Consider the following 17631-nt stretch of genomic DNA (forward strand, 5'->3'; position numbering starts at 1 on the left):
TGTTTGTAACTTATCAAACATTTTCATTGACTCGTAATTGATTCTATAAAGAGGAAGATCTTTACTAAAAAAAGTATTCCAAATCATCTACTGTTGTCTGAAATTTGTTAAACAGTCATCAGACACGTCTTTCTTATAACAAGCATTTTTTGGACTAGTCATTTCCTATCTTCAAAGTTAATTCCTTCATCTATTACCGACAAAGCTACTAGTTTATCCCCTAAATACTATAAGTGATTAATGAATTTTCTAATCACTGCTTCTGCTGCATGTTTGTTATCATTTTGTAAGCTGCTAGTTTTTCAGACATATTATATTATTCAAAGGAGCCTCGATTGTGTTGCAGCGAAAAACCATAACTGCATACAGCATTTAATTATAAAATAGCTTTGTAAAACAGCATTGAAGGGTTTTCTTTTCATGTAAGATCAATTGTTTCCCAAATATGAAAATTTTCGAGCAAAAAATTCCTTTTGCCACCCATGTGGTTCAGAGATAAGCTCCAGGTTGCCGAAAACATATTACTGTAGGAGGAAAGTCACCAGGATATATTATTACAAGTTACGAGAATTCTCTGTAATCTTTCTCGATTCCGCTTTTTACGAACAATAATATGTCATCAACTTCGTCTTTTAGACATTATGTGGTATGTGTACTTGATCAAAATGTTATAAGTTCTGAATGATGGAGATCGTTCCACAAAGTTTTGAAGCGCTTAAATAATTGAATATCTGATCTAGAACTAAGAAAATCAAGAACTTCTTTAAGGACACACTCTGCAGTATGATTTCAAGTGCATGATGATGGCAATCCAAATGTAATATATCTACGTTCAGTTTTTTCTCTAAAAAATTGCATGCACAATTTATACGGTTGGTATTGCAAGTCGTTGTATCAAACACTACAGCTGGAGCAGTTAGTAATAAAGAGCTATCATCTAAGATATCATATACAACTGAAGAAATATCTAAGGAATTCCGAGTAGCTGTTCAATATTAGGATCTGAAGCCATCACGGTAATCCTGTCGGCGTTCTTTTTCCAGTTACATCTGGATATAGCTTTGTATCCCAGTGAATAACTACAAACTCTAAATTTAAATTCATGAAATTTAATTTTACCTCTCGAAGGTTTTCTCTTGCTCTCTTACGGGATGTACGATTGATCACTAGGTCATTTGGATTTAAATTTACTGTATCTACATAGGCTGTAAATAAATGAACATTTTTTCCCTAATATAGCATTTGTCTAACAGTGATGAAAGGCGAGATGATATCAATAGTTGGCAAGCTTTTTTGTATTGTGGTAGACCAGCTGTAGAAAACAAAGTTCAACAGGTTAGGTTAGATACCCATTTCGGTTTCTAAATCTTGTGAATCGCAAGAATTTGATGATAATAAAGGACTATGTACTGAAAAAGAAGAAAATTAATTTATAGATTTCGGATTGTTTCGATCTGGATATTTTTTTTAATTTATATTTTAGCTATGTAAAGTGCAGTATATTTTTAGGTTGGGAGTAATCAAGAATTTTTCGAAATTTATATTTTAAAAATTAAAAATTGCATAAGCATTTAGGTATGTTTATAACTAAAGAACAGCGAATTAAAATATTATTGCAATTACTTATATTTATAGCATTGAAACCTATAGCGACTCTATTTGTCACACCTATTACATACACAGGGAATTTTGTAAATCAACCCCCCCCCCCAAAAAAAAAAGCCTGGAGAAGGCAATTTGTTGTTGTCAAAGATCATTCATTAATGTCCTAGACTATTCATTAATGGCTTATAGAATCCTTGTGTCCTTCTTTGTGGGAGGAAAAGTTCCCCAAGCGCAGAAAAGCGGTACGCTTGACCCAGGGCCATTGGTGTACATGTACCCTCTGTAACATGTTAAATTTTACAGAATGAAAGTGAAAGAATGGTCAGTCTGGAAGTAGCAGCACCTATTGAGGTTCAAAATTACTTTAAATATAAAACGTTAGAATATTTTTACATAAAAATGAGAAAATCCGCAATTTTTTCTTCGAAACTCAAAGGGGGCCCTAGGGGCACGTGTTAATATTCATGGATTGACTTAAAATTTTGCAACGATCATTTATTTGTATAATGGAACAAATTAAGGGGGCCTCGCGTAAAATATCTGCAACTTCAAAAATAAGGACCACCCTAATATATTATATATATATATATATATAATTTGAAAAAACATCTCACGAAGTGGTGCTTTATTTACTTGCTAGTGGTACCCGCACTGCTTTGCCCGTAGTGTATATTTATAAATAATGGATGGTGAATTTCCCGCCAATTTGCTATATTCATTTGCTCGCCAATGTTACGGTAGTTTGCTCTTCCACGTTATGGTAATTTGCTCGTCCACGTTATGGCAATTTTCTCATCCACGTTATGATAATTTGCTCGGTAAAATGTTTTTAAAATTGGAATAGAAAAAGAACAAAAGCGAATTTTCCAAAAATCGCTTCGAGGTGCACATCTCCTAATTTTGCGCCTATTTCCTGAAAATCGACCGAGCGGTCTTGGCGCTATGCGCGTCACAGATATCCAGACATAGCGAGATCTCGATATCCGACAGAGAGACTTTCAGATTTATTATTAGTAAGGATTAAGAAAATTATTACTATGCATTTAAAATAATGATGAAGATTAAATCATGTATAGCATTGTAAAAGAAGATAAAACAATGTATTTATGCACGAATAAACAAAATTGGGAGTTTATTTAATTCATAATTAGTGTTAGTAAGTCAACAATATTTGAATGCAAAAACAAGAAAATATTGTATAGGAATATGGAGAAAAGGATAATTTACTTTTCAAAATGAGCACTTGTTTTGAAAATTACAGTACATAAAGAAATGACTATGCATTTTAACTCGCATTTTTCATTTTGGGCAGTAATTTTGTATCTTTAAAAAAAGTGCAGTAATAAGCATCAGCTATATGCAACAATATCTTTTTATATATCCGAGCTTATTATTTATTTATTTTAAGTATTAAATCTAAGTCCGTGTTCAACAGTTCAATATTTTCGCGATTTTGACTTAATTCCTGCGTTAAAGGAACTACTTCGAAGCAGTTGCTTCAGAATTGTTCCAACAATTCCTGCTGTTGCAGCAGTAGGCCGTCCCATTCGAACTATCAACAAAGCAGGGGCTATAGGTGTCTAACATCTCCCCCCCCCCCGTCGAAAACGGGTTAAACACCAAATGCTAGTAAGTGCTGTATTAAAGGACAGTAAAAAAGTTGGTGGCATGTATCACTTTTTTACTTCATGTAAATAAATAGTTGCCCCTTTTAAAGTTTTAACCCTCGTATAGCGAGTTTTTCGTGACGTCTATGTGTAAGTTTGTGCTCGCTGTAACTACGTGGCTTCAGTTGCACGCTGGCTACGTGGGTGTGCGTGCAACTGAAAATTCACTAGCTCGTACGTTTCTGCTGGTTGAATCTCGCCGTGTTTGCTAATGGTTACTGGTGCTCTTTAAATCTGTGTGATCACGAAATCCTTCAAGTTCTTATTCCACAACAATGCCTCCTAGCGTGCTTAATCAGGGTTGCTCGCCTTCCGGTCTGGATCAAAAAGCAGAGGTGTCATCAGCATCAGGGGCCCATGCAACTGGTTCAACCACTCTTTGTGATATACGAAAGACCGTGTAGTGTAGTCTCTGGATACCGTAACCAGTTGTTTGTTATTTGCTTGTAATTTATCCTTCATTAACTTTGATCATTCATCTATCACTAAACATTATCAATCATTTTTCATCTAAACGCTGTTTCCTTTTAAAACATTAAACGGCACGTTACATATCAAGTCCCAAACGTTTGAATCTTTTAGTCTCTTTCAAATCACAACTTTCCTATCGCAATTATTATATCGGTCAACTTGTGGTCTCTTCCTTCAATACGGTAAGAGCAGTCTTGAAAAACATTTATTTTTCTTCTACGCAATACAGCCAAAAGTATTTACATTATGTGGTATATTATATGTACTGTCCATCTTTGACAAAATGAGCACGCCTGCCGGACCGATTCAACGATTCCATTATTTGAAACAGGGGTGAGAAAAAACAGCTTAAGAGCTTGCGGATTTAATTGGCAGTCTATTGTCCATTTGGCGAACAATATTACTATACCTAACTATTAGCAAACGGTACATATTTTTCTCGCCAATAAAAAGATTGAAATGGTTGCCCAACCACGCCTAGTAATGCGTCTTAATTGATTGCTCTCCCTTGAAAAAAATGGACTTGTTTAAGGCCATAGCTCAACTTGTCGGAGCTGAACAGTACCAGTGCAACTTAAAGAAATAAGTCGCTGAAACTGACTTTCATCATCTTTTCCAGCAAGCTGACGAAGAAGGATGACGAACATGGCTTCCTCGGCGACGACGAGCTCGGCTCCGAGTACTACGAGGACCTCTCGGCTCCGGCGCGCAAGGTGCGCAGCCGCGCCTTCATGGAGCCAGATTGCCCGTGCTGCCGAAACCTGAGCAAGCGCTACACCATCGCCCTCATGAGCAGCCTCGGCTTCATCATCAGCTTCGGCATCCGATGCAACATGGGCGTGGCAGTTGTCAAGATGGTGGACTCCAAGGGCGGGAAAGTGAGTCAAAGTTTTTATTTCTTTTGGAGTCTCGGTGGCCGATGCGGTATTGCTCAGTAACTGCTTGCAAGCAGAGAGGCGCGGGTTCGATTCCCGCCTACTGCCCTCGGTGTTCTTCTGATTTCCTTGTACAGTGGCTGCCGCTTATATGAATCACGTTTGTTATAAACAGTTTTGATTCCATAAAACGGCTTATTCAATAAAACGGCCAATTTTAATAAAGCTGGATTTTATTCTGTTTTTGACAATTTATTAAAGCGGTTGATTCAATTAACCACTGATTCAATTAACCGGCGTCCACTGTACTGTAATAAATGATTTCTGCTATCTGTCTTATGTGTCTGAACAAAAGTCAGACTTGCACCTAAATAAGGTTCAGTCAAGTCGCTTTTATTAGCCTCAAAAATGGATTTGATTTGCCTTTGTAATTCATCACCTTGAGTGCTGCTCTAAGGGGCATCGGAAACAGCATTTCTTCTTTTAGTTCGAAAGGGGTTTACCACTATTAGTAGATTCAGCGAGATCTCCTGATATGGAATTCAGTCTTTCAATTGCTACCATTAAGGCTGGGGTGTTAGTGGCACAGAGAATTTTTAGGCCTACTTTCCCAACAGATGGAAGCACCTGGAGTCCCACGGTGTGAAAGTGAACTAAGATTTATCCCAGAGATCCTAAGCCAAATTGGCACTCAAGGAATCTAATATGCCGCATAATTATTCAGCATGGACGGTGACACTTTTCTGCATGGTTGAAATTCTGCTGAATGCACACTTGAATTGCAAAATAAAAGAACTCACGATCAAAGGTCTAAGCACTGCTCCAACCAGTCAACACGCGAGTAAAAAGTTGCCTCTTTTTAAAATGTTCCCGACACAACAATTCGCAAAATATTCTGAAAAATAAATCAAAAAAAATTTTTTTCGAATAATTTGATGACTGAAAAGTAGTAAACTTTTGCTATGTTTGAAACGTGTATAAACAAAATAAATAAGTAAATAATAATAATAATCAGTTAAATATGTTTCTCGTAAATTAAAGTTCTCGCAAATGAAGGATTGCACCTAAGTTTTTCAAACTTTTTGTCTTTCTCTCTCTCTCTTTTTTTGGATCGTTTTTGCTTTTTTTTTCTTTACGGGTGTTATTGCTCTAGTTTTTGAAAGTTAATTCTAAAAATCATAATTTTGCATAAATTTTAATCTATCTTTTCAGCCTTTTTTCCACATAATTAACATCACACAAAAAAGAAAACTGATGTACTACTCTAAAACTTATAGCAGTAGAGCATTAAGCAATCACGAAAGGTTGTATTTTCAATTCAATAGGAAATGTGTGCAATGGCAGTGGTGAATAGAATACTCTGGTTTATTAACAAAAATTATACATAATTTTATTAATAATACTGGTATTGAATTACAATAAAAGCTAAAAGATCGGATGATCCTACAATGAAACAAAAGTACTGCAATACTTTATTACTTTGCTAATTAACTCCTGCTGTGGAGACAACCCCCCAGAACTCGAGTCAAAATAGGTAACCCGAGAACTTGCACGTGAGAAATTTTCTCACACACCAACTTTCTCCTTTAAATTCAACAGCTACAATGTGTAATCAATCTTTTCATTTATTTTAGTTCATTTATAGGTAAACATACCTTGTTAATTTGATAAATCAAAATAGAACCAGCTTTCGCAAATCATTCTAGAACTTACTTAATAGTAAAAACACTCACATTCAGAAAAAAAAAAAAAAATTAAAGAGCTTGCGTGATAAGGGAAAAAAAAACATTCACACTTCGACTACTCTGACTAGGAATCCTCTCCCCTGCTCCCCGCCCACATGACACAATCAAAGACTAATCGTTGCAAAACACTTGTATCAAAAATAGAAGGTACAATGAGAAGCTAGAGAGAGAGAGAGAGAGAGCACAGAGCAGCCCCCTTCTCTTAGAATACCAGATATACTTTTTTTTTGTTCTTGGAGTGAGTATTTTGCTTTTGGAGCGGATTCTTTGGGGGGTTGGGAGAAAGAGCACAAAGAACTAATAAAAATTGTTGTGAAGTACCTTCTGGCAGCTAGGACTACTTACTTGTGAGAAAAAGGATTCAACTAATAAAAATTAATGTGAAGTACCTTCTGGCAGCTAGGACTACTTATTTGTGAGAAAAAGGATTCTCTAGTTTGAATGGGGTCGTTTCCAAAATTTTAAAAGTATTTTTTTCTGAAAGAGCATGCTTAAAAACATAGAATCTGACCATTTTTTAAATATTTTTTTAAGTTTAATATTTTTAAAAAATTACTTAAATCGGTGCTGTTTTATAGTTGAACACTTCTGCCGATGACATCGTAAATGATGAAATGCAATTCAGTGTTGCCATTCACGGTTCAAAATATTTAATTCGCATCTTTACTCACATGTATTGGCAACGATATGGTTGATAGCAATCGTAGAGTGCAATTGCAATTGGCTTCTTGATTATCACAACGTGCAAATGCGGTAGAACGATACGCCATAGTGCATCATTTGTGACGTCATAAAGACCACGCCTTGTTTGAAGAATCGGACATTTAAAAAAAATAATTAAAAGATAATTAATGAAAGTATTTTGTGAGTCCATGTTACTTTTTTTGCTTATTCTATCAATTTCAGTGACAAAAATTACTACTTTTGAAGAAAGGAAACAACCCCATTACTTGAAGAGTATGCATAGAAACAACCTTAATGCTGAGGATGATTTAAGGCTGTGTTTGTGTGTGTGTGTGACCAAGCTGGATAAGCCCAGTGATACGCACTATTTTTTTCCTTGGCCTTTTTTAGTTATTTGTTTTTTACCAAAAACTTTGCAACAAAATGTCCCTTTCGATGAAAGTTCTTGCTTTTTATTTCAGTTACTAATTTGTAATTAAATTTTAATAAGTTCACATTTTTCAACCCTTTACCTGATGTAACACATTTCAATAAAACTAGAGTATGTTTGTTGGATGGACGCATACAAAAAAGGTTAACATGGGTTGGAAATGGTTGAGAAACCCTACTAGGGTTTCCAATCTTTTAATCCCGATCCCAAATCTCGCGGTATCCTAGATGATGTTTAGCGGGATTAATCCCGCGGAATTGAGAGCAAAATCCCGCAGTTTTTGCTCAAAATCCTCCTCTATCCCATACAAGTGATACTTTGTTAAGACGCATTCGACTTTTTAAGGGCACACTTTTGCGCACGAGACAATAGTTAGTAATTGCGACTTTGTAGTACTTTATACACTGCTCAAAACAATTAAAGAATATTGTAAGTCTTTGTACAAAAAAAAGACGCTTCCTTTATTTCATTAAAAATAATAATTTAAAAGGGTAATGAGCGACATTTTGTTGCTAAGAAATCACTAACGTACGTGCGATTTCTTAAGCGAAAATTTTCGCAATTACCTTATAATAGTCCAAGAGCCCACGAATGCCACAACTACGTCATAGTATAAAGGCCCAAAATGTTTTTGCGTAAGGACATCACAGCAGGTAAGAAAGGTTCGCTATTATTTAAGCTCAGTCGCGCTGGCTTTGGCAGGAAACAGGTAGCAAAGTTGCATCAAAAACTGTGTCAATCCATGTCAAGTTACCTCGTCGTCTCCACCCGGCCATCTTCGATTTAAACGAAATAATTTTAAACAGGTGCAGACATGCCATTAAAACTCACCTGTACAAATTTTCAGCTTCCAAGACCCAAATCCTGAGGATCTTGGAAGTTGAAAATTTGCATAGGTTAGTTTCAAAGGCATGTCTGCACCTCTGCAGAACGTCCTCCAAATCGGAGATGGCTGAATGGGGACACCAGGTCACGTGGCACGGAATGAAACTATGATGTTTCATTCCATGCCTTATGGATTATGGGCTATTATGGGCTCTTACTCTATACCTTTTTAATGAAATATATGAGCTGTTACGTGTGAGACAAAATGGCGGATTTTTCGTGGAATGGCCCTAATGTGTTTCACTTATAACCAAACGGTATACATGGAGACTATTTTGATTAAGTAGGAGCATTAAATGAATCGTATCCTTTTTTTCGCAGTACCAAACTGCACATTGGATTTTTAAAAACAGACAATATAAAAGTCACCTCCACATTTCACACTTTCACAAGCTACTTTTCAAATCAATATTTCTACGAAAGAATGATATTTATATCTTCAAAATGAAAAATAAATCTTAGAAGGCTGCTAAAATAAAGAAATCGATAACATTTTCTGCTTCTAAGAAAACAATACAAAAGATATTTTTGCTGTAAGCATTTTTTTTTTCGTTTGTGAAATCATTTTATCGTATTTTTTACTGTGGTTAGGTTTTTTAATGCTGTTAATTTTTATTTTTAACCTGTTAGAGAGGGAAAATGTTTGATACCAAAAGCGATATTGAACATTTTTTAGTTTCCATTAACCTAACACTCTACTTTAAAGGGTTATGATACTCGGCGGAAATAATACAGATATGTCTTAAGTTGACAGCGCATTCACGAAAAAAATTTGCAAGTTACTTGCGTGAAAAATGTGCATATTTTATTTTTTTTCAAATTCAAGTGATCTTTCGACTGTCAACGACTTAAAACGTTTTTTTCGTAAATTGCATAATCATTTTCTCACTGAATAAACGTGTCTGTGAAGCTGACATTTTTATTTGAAACATATTTGAAATCTTTCGGCGCATTTATGTGGTTGGTGATTTTTGTTTCAGAAATTAAAAAAGTTTATAATGAATTATGCTCGAAAAATCTTAGGTTTTTTAAAAAATATTTTAGGTTAACGAATAAAATGCAAAAATTGCAACGGCATTAATGAAACATTTCAACTCAAATATTACAAGTAACCTATCAATGTAAAAAACGGATGAATGTATGCGTATGTGTGTGTTCCTTGCACTTGTCCTGTTTCCGTCTGATCTTTGCCGAATTTGACAGAGATGTCTTTGAATGTTCAGGAATTCAGGGGAGTTTGAAGAGGGGGGCGGGGGCTTAATAGAAAATACACGAACAATATGTTTACCCCTACTAATAACGATGAATTAATTTTTAGAACTAAAAAAAAAATCTGAGTGGTCTAAAGTGAATTTTTGAGTCGTAACATTGTTCATTTCTGCACCTTGAAGGGGAATTTGATCTTTTTTTTTTTTTTTTTTTGAGCAATCACGATTGCTTATTATTCTCACTTGACTGCTTGACTGTTTTGAATTCCTATCATTTTATTTTCCCACCGCCATCCTCCGCACCATCACCGTCGACCGACTCCTCGCGATGCTGCTCCTATAGCGAAAGCCGTCTCCAGGTTGCGTCAATATCCTGCACACACACGGATACATACACAACTACTCACACGCGCACGCACACACACACACACAAACACACACAAACACATACACACACATACACAACTACCCACACATTCATGCCTGCACACAGACACAAATACATATGCGTACACACACGGATACATACACAACTACACACACACACATACACACAAACACATATGCCTACACACACGGATACATACACAACTACACACACACACACAAACACATACACACAACTACCCACACATTCATGCCTGCACACAGACACAAACCCATATGCCTACACACACATACACATACCCCGCCTCCACACACACAAACACTCATACACACAACTACCCACACACTCATGCCTGCACACAAACACAAACACACATGCCTACACACACATACACATACCCCTACACACAAACACACATACCCCTCACACACAAACACACACGCCTACATACACACACCCGTGATTGCGAAAAACATAATTTGATTCAAGATGACAAAATTCGAATTAATTTTTTTTTCTTTTATTTAAGCTTGATCGCTGATCATACGTCACTCGAGGCAACTTTTATTTTCGAGGTAAACGCCGAACAACACAGCTAATCAAATATAAATAATAGCTTTTGAATGATTACATGTTAAAAAATATTTTATTTTTAAAAAATAGTTCATGAATTTCACCCAGAAAAATACTTTGTGGTCTTTTTACAGAATAAAAATATGTGTATGATAATCAAATAAAAGCAAAAGTCAATGTAAGTTTACAGTAAGTGAAAACTCTTCTAATAAACAAAAACTAACTTAAGGCGTTTGAAGCATATTTTCCAATGCGTGGGAAAAAAAGAATAAACTAACCACGAACGAAAGACCATCAAGAATATTTAATGAAAGCTGGATTTTAGATAATTCAATTTCAAAAAAAAAAAAAGAAAAAAGCAAAAACTGAAGAAAGCCTGCACGATTTGCTTACCCAATTTAAATATGACCGAATAGAGAATTGATTGATTCCATGAAAGGTCGTAGAAAGAATGAGGAACTTGTGAGAGAAAAAACGAGTGTATAATTGGCTTGAACAAGTTGAGGAATAAATTTTAAGAAAACGAAAGCCTTGCAACGCTCAAGACCATGACAAATCATTTTTTATTTCTAGAAAAGTTTCATGAAACAAAATTTAATGTAAAAGTATATTGGACTTTTCTGGTCTTAAGAATAAAACATTACATCAGGAATCAGATTCCATATCCAATTTATTAAGTTAATATGCATGCACAGTGAGTTCAAAAAATAACTGAACTTTTTAATTATAGAAAAAGAACCCTAGTATAATAATTTAGAGCTAGTTTTTGTTCAAAATAGGATTCATTCAACTTAACCTTCCTACGGTGTTCACGTCTTTTTTGACCCATTTCAAATTTGTTTCTTAAATATCTAATGCATTTTTCGGATTTTTTTCAAAAAATTTTTGTCACTTTGTTTTTATAGTCATTGTATATTCAGTTATCTGCAGTTTTTTAAAAATATGATGGTTTTTGTCCAGTAAAAATTGTATTACGTAAGGGATTCGGGTCATTTTTGACCCATGTCACATTTTAATGAGTAGGAAGATGAAGTCACACACAACTTTCAATATATATTTCAATTTATTGCTCTGGCAACACATGCAATACATTCATGTTTGTGTTCCAGTAAGCTGTGCATTTTTAGTGTCCCTAGCGCTACACTAAATGACACTAATGGATATTTTGCAGTTCGTAGTATCGTTCGTTTTTGTAATCGAATTGAGTTGACTTCTTGCCAGTTTTATTTCGCTTTCATTGAGTGCATGTATTATTTTTCACGTGATTGGTATTTTTAGCCTACTTTCCCAGTAAAGGTCAGAAAAAGGAGAAAAAGCATGAAAGAAGGCTTAATGCATCTTAAAAATATCGCGAAAAACAAAAAAAAAAATAGTCAAAAATAAATAAAATAATTAAATAAGTATCGAAAATTTAAAAATTGGAAAGTAGGGTATTGAGATGGGGAAAAATGTCTGTCGGTCTGTCTGTCCCCCCCCTTAATAACTTTTGAATGAATGGTCCGATTCTAACAAACTTTTTTTGTTCAAAAAATCTCGGCAAGGACACCTTATTCCCATATTTTACTTTTTGATTTGAACTATTCTTTGTTCAATCTTGAACAGTTCAAAAAAACTTAACATTAGCGCCTACGGGAAAATTCAAGGCAATTGCGAACTGTAGGGCGAATTTGCTTCAAACAAACTTTGTAGGAAAAAGCTTTTGATGAGAAACTTGTATATAAAATATCTTTTTGATTTGAACAATTTTCCGTTCAATTTTGAACAGTTCAAATCCCTTAACATTAGCGCCTACGGGGAAACTGAAAGTCAATGTAGATTGCGTACTTGAAGGCGGATTTATTTCAAACAAATTTTGTTGGAAATAGCTCTCGACGCCAAACTCCAGACTCCGAAAATTTAGGAGCACCTGACTCCGAATCCGACTCCTGTGCCCGACAATTAATCGGACTCCTACTCCACGATTTCGACTCTGACTTCGTAGCTTTGGCAAAAATTTATACACAGAGGACAAATGACGAACTCCGATTCTTGGATATTCGTCTCCGACTCCTTTATCCCAAAATGAGCTTGACTCCGACTCCACAGCTATGGTTTTAACTGTGAAATAATTATTGTTGATATGACTTTTTTTTTATTTTCACGCTAAAGTTTTAATTTAGGTATTCGCAACTCCAGAGCTTGTATACGCTACCTTGCGATGATTTACAAAACTGCCGAAAAAACTAAAACATTGCGTTCCACGTGTTCATTTTGGGCAAAACAAAGATTGTTATGTGTATTTCTTTTATTTGCGTAATTCATCATTTGGAATCGTCATTCGCAACAGCGTAACGTTAAAAATATCGGATATAAACTGTGAGTACACATTTTATTTATCTTGTTCTGAGTGAATTTGAATAAATATCAGTTTTTCAATTCGATGAAAAAAAGCGGACTTAACAACATTGACTGGACACTAGGGCCATGCTGAAAAAAAAAACTGCTTTTCCTTAACCTAATTCCACATAAATGATTTAAATAACCTTGTTACTATAGCATCCAACTGAAATGGACAGTATGCAAATAAATTTTCTTGAAAATATTTATCGCAGAACACATTGAAAAATCCAGAAAGAACGTTAAGAATTTGAACAATAAAAAATAAAAGCTTAGACTTTTTATCGCTAAAATATCGCACTAACTTCACTTTATTGCTCTGCAAAAGCTGTTATTATCTTAAATGCATGATAATTTCTTTTGATATCCAATCATATAGTTATAGAAATAAATTATCTAGTGTTAAATGTTACTTTTGACAGTCTGTCACGTATGTGCTCTATGTGACAAAAATGTCAACAAATGCCGGAAATGTCACAAAAATGCCAGCAAATGCCGGAAATGTCACGAAACTGGACATAATATGTTCTAATGTATAGAAAAAACAGTACAAAATGAAAATGCTGTTCGAAGCGAACCAAAAATTTATGAATACCGAATTCAACATCGTGAAAATGGCTACTTCAGAACAACTTACTGTGTGTTCTGCATTAATTTTTTACTTTCGTAATACTTTTTGATTTCTAATCTCTTTCTACATGGGTTAGAATAACCAAAAGACTTTGAAAAATCTTTTCAAATGAATAAAGAACAAAAAATCATGTTTATAAGCAAATTTATACGTTACAGCGTGCGTTTGTTTTAGTTTTTTCATCCGCCATTAGACAGCGACTGCAGCGTACCCTATAGTTCGTTGGAGTTGCGAATTCAGTTTTCAGCGAATATACTCCAAGACATTTATCATGTTTCTACATAAAAATATGCGCAGACGATTTTTTTTTTCTTTGACAATGAAAAGTATTTCTTTAAGTTGACATTTTATTCTTTTTATTTATTTTGGTAAGTGCATTAATTCATTTAAAAAATTATTTTTGGCAACAGGGAAAAAAGAAACGATTTTTCTTTTTGATATGATGTATTTATTTTAATGAGCTTATTAATTTTAATTATTATTTTTTCGTTTTGAAAGCTGTTAAAGAATTTTTTGTAATGAAAAAAAAGTGTATTAGCTGCTTTGTTTTTAGATGAGTGAGGAATATTTTATTCCTTGAAATTAGATTAAAATATTTAAAAAATATGTTTGAAAAAATTTGCGATTTTAGTTATTTTTGAGAATATTGATCAGGTACTAGAAAGTAGTAGGGTATACGGGAAAGTAGGCTCGTATAGTTTTGGACGGAACTTCTTGTTAAGTGCTCAATTAGACATTCTTCGAAGTTTACTATAGGACATATCGTAGTCGCGGACTTACTAAAGATGAAATCGAGGAATTGTTGCCTACAGTATTGGGCGATGAATTATTATTAGACACCAATGATTCTGTTTCTGAAAGCGAACTATTATCCGATGACGACACAGATGACAAATATGTCCAATCGACGAGCCGGAACAAGTCTTGGACCTCTGTCACGAGGAAATCGTGTTGTGGAAAATATTGTGAGCATGACTTCAGGAAATACAAGATTCGCTGCATCAAAAATTGACGACATATATGTTTTTTCCTCCAACTATTGTAAATATTTTACTAGAAAATGGTAACATAGAATGAAATAAAATGTTCAGTGACAGTTGGTTGAATAGCATTGAGCTAAAAGCATTTACTGGTTTGTTTATGCTTTCAAACCAACTAATAAAATAAATGTTTGCAAAAAATGTACTTCAAATTGTATGGCCTAATTTTACAGTAATTTTCGGGACTGAATGTTTTGAACAACAGAATTTTTATTTCATAAATATAGAAGGGCTCATTAAATTCATACTCCGTTACGGTTCAGAAAACTTATGTGTAAAGCTATTTTTAATAATATAAACATATAAATATGTATGGAAAATGTAATATAAATATATTATTGCGTCACAAACATAGATAAAATGTGATCATAGGTTGATAGTACTTGAAAATAGAGCATGGGTCATTTTTTTCCCGAACACCTTAGGTGTATGCAAGATTTTGACAACGTAAGAAGGTTAATACAACGATTCGAATGATTAGTTAATTTATCCATAGACTGTAAATTTGGTTTTGGGAATTTTCTGTAGCACTTGGTGTGGTGGCTCTAACGTCGTCCTAAGAAGCTCTTTTCATTGCAGTTTTCTGCTTCAGGAACAGAAAATAGATTTGTGTAATTGATTGCCCTCCATTTTCACCTGTTCTATCACAGTGTGTCTATTTTCTGTTCCCGAAACTGAAAACTGTAATGAAAGGAGCTATACCGACGCAATTCCTCCAGTTGTTTGCTATTTCGATTCAATGTGTGGGGTCGATCTAGAGATTCTTTCCCAGACAACACTCATCGTGAGCAAAACACGTTACGCTGGTGTTTTATATCTATCACCAGAATGGAAGCTGAATAAGTCTAGGACCACACGCAAATACGACTTAGCTTTACCTCTTCTGCGAAGTGCACGCGATGAAGGTTTCGGAATAGCAGAATTCTATCCGGAGCTGGACATTTTGTTGTGCAAATAAACTTCTCCGTTTGGTGTGATATGATGTCTGTGACACTATAGCGAAAATTTTTCAACCACCCTATCAACGCAGTTTGAAACCTCAAACAGCAGAAGAAAATTATCTTTAAGCATTTTTGTCAACATCGTCTGACTGTTGTAAACAGGGATGCATTCCCTGCCAAACGATCCCCGTATATAAGGGAACTTAAGTGGGTCAAAGAGGAGAGACATGACTGAGCAAAGAGCTGAGAGTCACAGATGATGAGCTCTCGATGTTCTATATATCTTTTTGTATTATAAAATAATTTGTAAAATAGCTGTAAACGTCTCTTAGAGTCTATGCATTCTCTTGTTGTCTTTACGAGAGAGATGTAAACGTTACAGAACTTTTTACGATGATGTTCCATCCATTCAAGCAGCCATGACACAGGTGCTGAAGAACATTCCCAAAACCGAAATTAAAAAGTCTATGCATAAACTTGTTGACCGCTCAAAACGTTGTCTTGAATTTCAAAAAATCCATGATATAAAGCAAGTAAGCAATTTACTTACTCAGAAATGCTCTATACTAATTTATTTAAACTTCTATTAAATTGTGCATATTGGAATGTAGAGAATTCTATTCAGTAATGAATTTAGATGGATATATTTTCATAACTTAAGGCATTTGCCCGTGTCTGGCCCGGGTGAAAGTTACCGGAAAATGTACACATGTCCGTGTCTCATGTGTGCAGTCTTGTATCTTACATTACATTGTTTGTAATACCCGTATGAGATCTAACTAGTAAAACTAGATGAACTTGACTATAATGGGATTGTTTCCTTCAGTTAAAAGTAGTACTTTTAGTCACTGAAATTCATAGAATAAGCAAAAAAAAAAAAAAAAACATGGACATAGAAAATACTTTAATTTTTCCAACAATTATTTTTTCATTAATTTTTTTAAATGTCTGATTTTTCAAACAAGACGTGGTCTTTATGACGTCACAAATGATGTACTTTTAGCTAATCTGTCTGCCGCGATTCCACATTATGATAATCAAGAAGCGAATTAAATATTGCGCTCTACGCTTGCTAACAACCGTATCGTTGCCAATACACGAGAGTAAAGAAGCAAATTAAATATTACGTTCTGCGAATGGCAACAGTGAATGACATTTCATAATTTGCGACGTCATTTGCAGAAACGTAAACAATGAAAGCGCACCGATTAAGGTAATTTTTTAAAAATATTAAACTTAGTCAAATTATTTAAAAAAGAGTCAGATTCTATGTTTTTAAGCATGCTTTTGCAGAAAAAAATACTTTTAAAGTTTTGGAAACGACCCCATTGAACTCATATTTTCAATAGATGCGTTGCAATGCAACATTTATCTCATGCAAAACCGCGGGAGTATTTTGATGATTAGCTATAAAGTTATTAGGAATACTAAGCAGTTTAGGCGTGGAAAAGGTAATATATTTAATTTCTATCACACTGATTTTCATTAAAGTAAACAGTTCACCATAAATGTATTCTTATTAAGTAATTTTGTAACTTGTTTTGAAAAGTTTTTTGATAATAAGCGTATGTATAATTTTGAATTTGTCAATTTATCGGAAAGCTTTAGTGATGGAAGTAGTGATATCTTGAGAGATAAGAAGCGGCATAATCAAATCGTTTACACTATGTTCGTATAATATTTTTAAATAAATTCTGCCTATTTCCTTTCCCCAGTCACCTCTCCCTCTCTCACAACTGAAATTGTCAAAAATAACTTAAAATAATCCTTTTTATTACTGTGAAAAAAAAACCCCTCGGGTATACGGGGTTAAAATAGTGATTTACACCACGTTTCTTTTCATCGTCTCAAATGGTGAGAAGCCAATACGCGGCCCCGTTAAAAACATACAAACACTAACAAAATTATTTTTTCAACTACTAGGTTGTCCCAAAAGCTGGTAAAGTCCTGCTAAAATTGAAATTTTCAGCATTTTGGAAAATCTTTTGTTGTTCTTGTTATTACTTTGCAAGTGAAATTTCAATTTTTGCAAGTGTTAACGAACTTTTAGGACACCACTAGCATTAACCCCTTCAATCGGAATTATGAAATCTTTGACCAAAAAAGTTGATA

The 17631-nt window shown here is 34.5% G+C and overlaps 1 protein-coding gene across 1 annotated transcript in view; it reads left to right on the top strand.

Annotated features, from left to right (window-relative positions):
- The first annotated feature begins 3547 nt into the window (after nt 1-3547).
- The window catches only part of LOC129223016 (vesicular glutamate transporter 1-like), a 44846-nt gene continuing 30762 nt past the window's right edge, over nt 3548-17631 (top strand). Inside the window, exons 1-2 of the mRNA XM_054857580.1 lie at nt 3548-3672; nt 4324-4621. Coding sequence (XP_054713555.1) covers nt 3548-3672; nt 4324-4621 — 423 coding nt within the window. The remainder of the gene's footprint in view (nt 3673-4323; nt 4622-17631) is intronic.

This window comes from Uloborus diversus, chromosome 5, assembly GCF_026930045.1.
Source record: "Uloborus diversus isolate 005 chromosome 5, Udiv.v.3.1, whole genome shotgun sequence".
Taxonomy (NCBI): Eukaryota; Metazoa; Arthropoda; class Arachnida; order Araneae; family Uloboridae; genus Uloborus; species Uloborus diversus.